Source organism: Alligator sinensis, unplaced genomic scaffold (genome assembly GCF_000455745.1).
Source record: "Alligator sinensis unplaced genomic scaffold, ASM45574v1 scaffold1779_1, whole genome shotgun sequence".
In the NCBI taxonomy this organism is placed as follows: domain Eukaryota; kingdom Metazoa; phylum Chordata; order Crocodylia; family Alligatoridae; genus Alligator; species Alligator sinensis.
Window position 1 is genome coordinate 172,915 of NW_005843117.1, and position 2,425 is coordinate 175,339.

The following is a 2,425-nucleotide window of genomic DNA, read 5'->3' on the forward strand; positions in this document are numbered from 1 at the left end:
TTTACATTTTCTTCTGCAATATTTCCAAGGTTTGACTGTTCCTCTTATTCCCTCTCACCAAAGTTCCTATCTGGGCCCTGGTAACTCATTTTTCTGGTCTCCCATTCTTTTACTTCTTTGTTCTCCAGTCTCTCCCACATGCTGCTGTAATAATAACTTTAGTTTCCTGCCATCCTGATACTTTCTTTTTTGATCCTTTTGCTCCTTCTGAAATGGTTCAAGGTTTTCCTCCCTATTCCCTCTTACTTCCTGTCCTGCTCTGTACACTCATCCCAGGCCTTCCATTTTCTGCTAACTTCATCAGTCCATTCCTGACTTCATGCCTTTTTTCATGATGACCTTATCCTTGAAAAAGCCTCCCATTTGATCTTTCTAGGACACTCTGTCACCTCATATTTCAAATCTCTATCTGTTCTGCTCAGTTTAGCAGTAACCAAGTCCTCAGGCCACTCCCAAGTGCCACGTGTTCTGAACTTATTTGTGTCTTCAGACTGTAAGCTCTTTGGGGCAGGGATTTCATGTCACCTTCTGGTTATGTTTTACCAGCTGTAAATCAGCATGTACGTCTCTGGCACTATATAAAAAATAATAAAGAATGATAATAATAAAATCTAACCTGTAAGATAAGATTGTGTGTTGTAGTCTAGCAAGAGCTAACAGGAAAAGTAATTCTGAAAGGACTGACTGTTCCCTAAAAGATAGAGATAAATGAGTCAGATCACTTATGAAGAAGAGAATGGTGGCAAGTTATATTGGCATTCAGATTTCCTGTCATTTTGCTGTCGTGGATAATTAATGGCTTTCATCAGCGGGGACAATGTATTCTGTCATCTGTAGATAAGAGATGATAATTACCAATTTGGTCAAGATGTATTCAGCTCAGAAACCTGTAACCCACTTTTCTTTTTCTATCGATGCTGGTGTTATTGAAGATCAAGCTGATCTCTGGCACATCCTAGAACAATCTAGTGGCCACTCTGAATTATGCCAGCTGGAAGGATCCCCAAGGGGCCCACTCAGCTGCCAGAGGTCCCCAAACACCATATTCTCCAGCATCAGCACACCTGGCTCCAGTCCAACAAAAAGTCTCAGTGCTGTTTCGGAGGAGAAAGCTCTCGGAAGTCTCTGGTTATATCTTAGAATAGCTTTCCAATGGTACAACATGAACAAAACCAGGGGCTAGAATCTATGTTTGTATACAGCCCATAATCACACAGGAAGACGCATTATAATCCGATAACTGTTAATTCACAACAAAACCATCAGTCCTACTTGAGGCAGCTAATAGCTCATTTTCATGCAGTAAACATTTCAGGAGCTATAAACCTAGGATGTATGAGATCCAATAACTACTAATTAGATGCATAAAACAGTTAGCTACAATGTAGTAGCAATAATGTTTTCATAAGTAATGAACCCTAATTTGTCTGCAATGGATTTTGCTTTGTCATAGTTTTATCTGTGGGTAACATTGTCTTAGGAATCTGCAGTTTGATGTACATCTGGTATTTCAGGCTTTTTTTAAAAAAATGGAAAGTGAGGAATTTTGGCTTACCTATAAAAAGTTATAAGAAACTGGTAGGGAGACTGTCACATAGACCTTTTCCAACTCTGGGCTCAGTTTTGCATTCCTTCCAACCAGTGGGAATGCTGAGTGTGTAAGGAATGTAAAATGAGACCCTGGAAGAATTGTGCTTATTTTTCTGGGGTTTCTTTTGACAATTTCTCCCCTTTGAAGTTTCCCAGAAGAAGCTCTTACAGCTGAAAAAATGGGCAGAAGACATGCAGATGGCACTTTCACCAGTGATATCAACAAAATCCTTGATGACATGGCTGCCAAAGAGTTCTTAAAGTGGCTGATTAACACAAAAGTTACCCAAAGGTGCTTGAATTTTGATCTTTTTATGTTTTAATATATTTATTTATTTAAATTATTGATCAAAGAAATTTTAAACTACCAAGAAACTATAACCTCAGAAATATTATTAAAATATGCTGAACAGACTTAAAGAACATTGTCTAAAAGATTGCCCTGGAAGCCAGGACCTCCTGCATTTTAATCATACCTCCTACCTCTCCCTGTGGCTGAAACCAAGCTAGTTTAACTCTGTGCTTCATTTTTCCAGTTGTAAAATGGGAAAACGAAAATTTCTAGCTCAGCTCACAGAGTGTTTTTAAGATTTAAAGACAATAAACTGCTCAACTTGATACATACTTAAAGCACACTTAAGCATCTACCTGCTGAAAAATCAAGCCCCTTTTACTCATGTTACATAGAAGTGTAAACACTCCAGGACACTAAACACTTTGAGAAATGTAAGCTAGCAAGCAATAAGTCTTAACTATAATACTTTGTCAAACAAAATCTTGAAAGTAATAATTAAAATGTGACATTTTATATTTGTCTATTTTGTATAGTGTGACA

General features: G+C 37.8%; 1 protein-coding gene across 1 annotated transcript in view; it reads left to right on the forward strand.

The window, feature by feature from the left end:
* The window catches only part of GCG (glucagon), a gene marked incomplete at its 3' end in the record, with an annotated part of 11,275 nt that extends 9,393 nt beyond the window's left edge, over nucleotides 1–1,882 (forward strand). Inside the window, 1 exon segment of the mRNA NM_001286848.1 lies at nucleotides 1,739–1,882. Coding sequence (NP_001273777.1) covers nucleotides 1,739–1,882 — 144 coding nt within the window.
* Nucleotides 1,883–2,425: the final 543 nt, after the last annotated feature.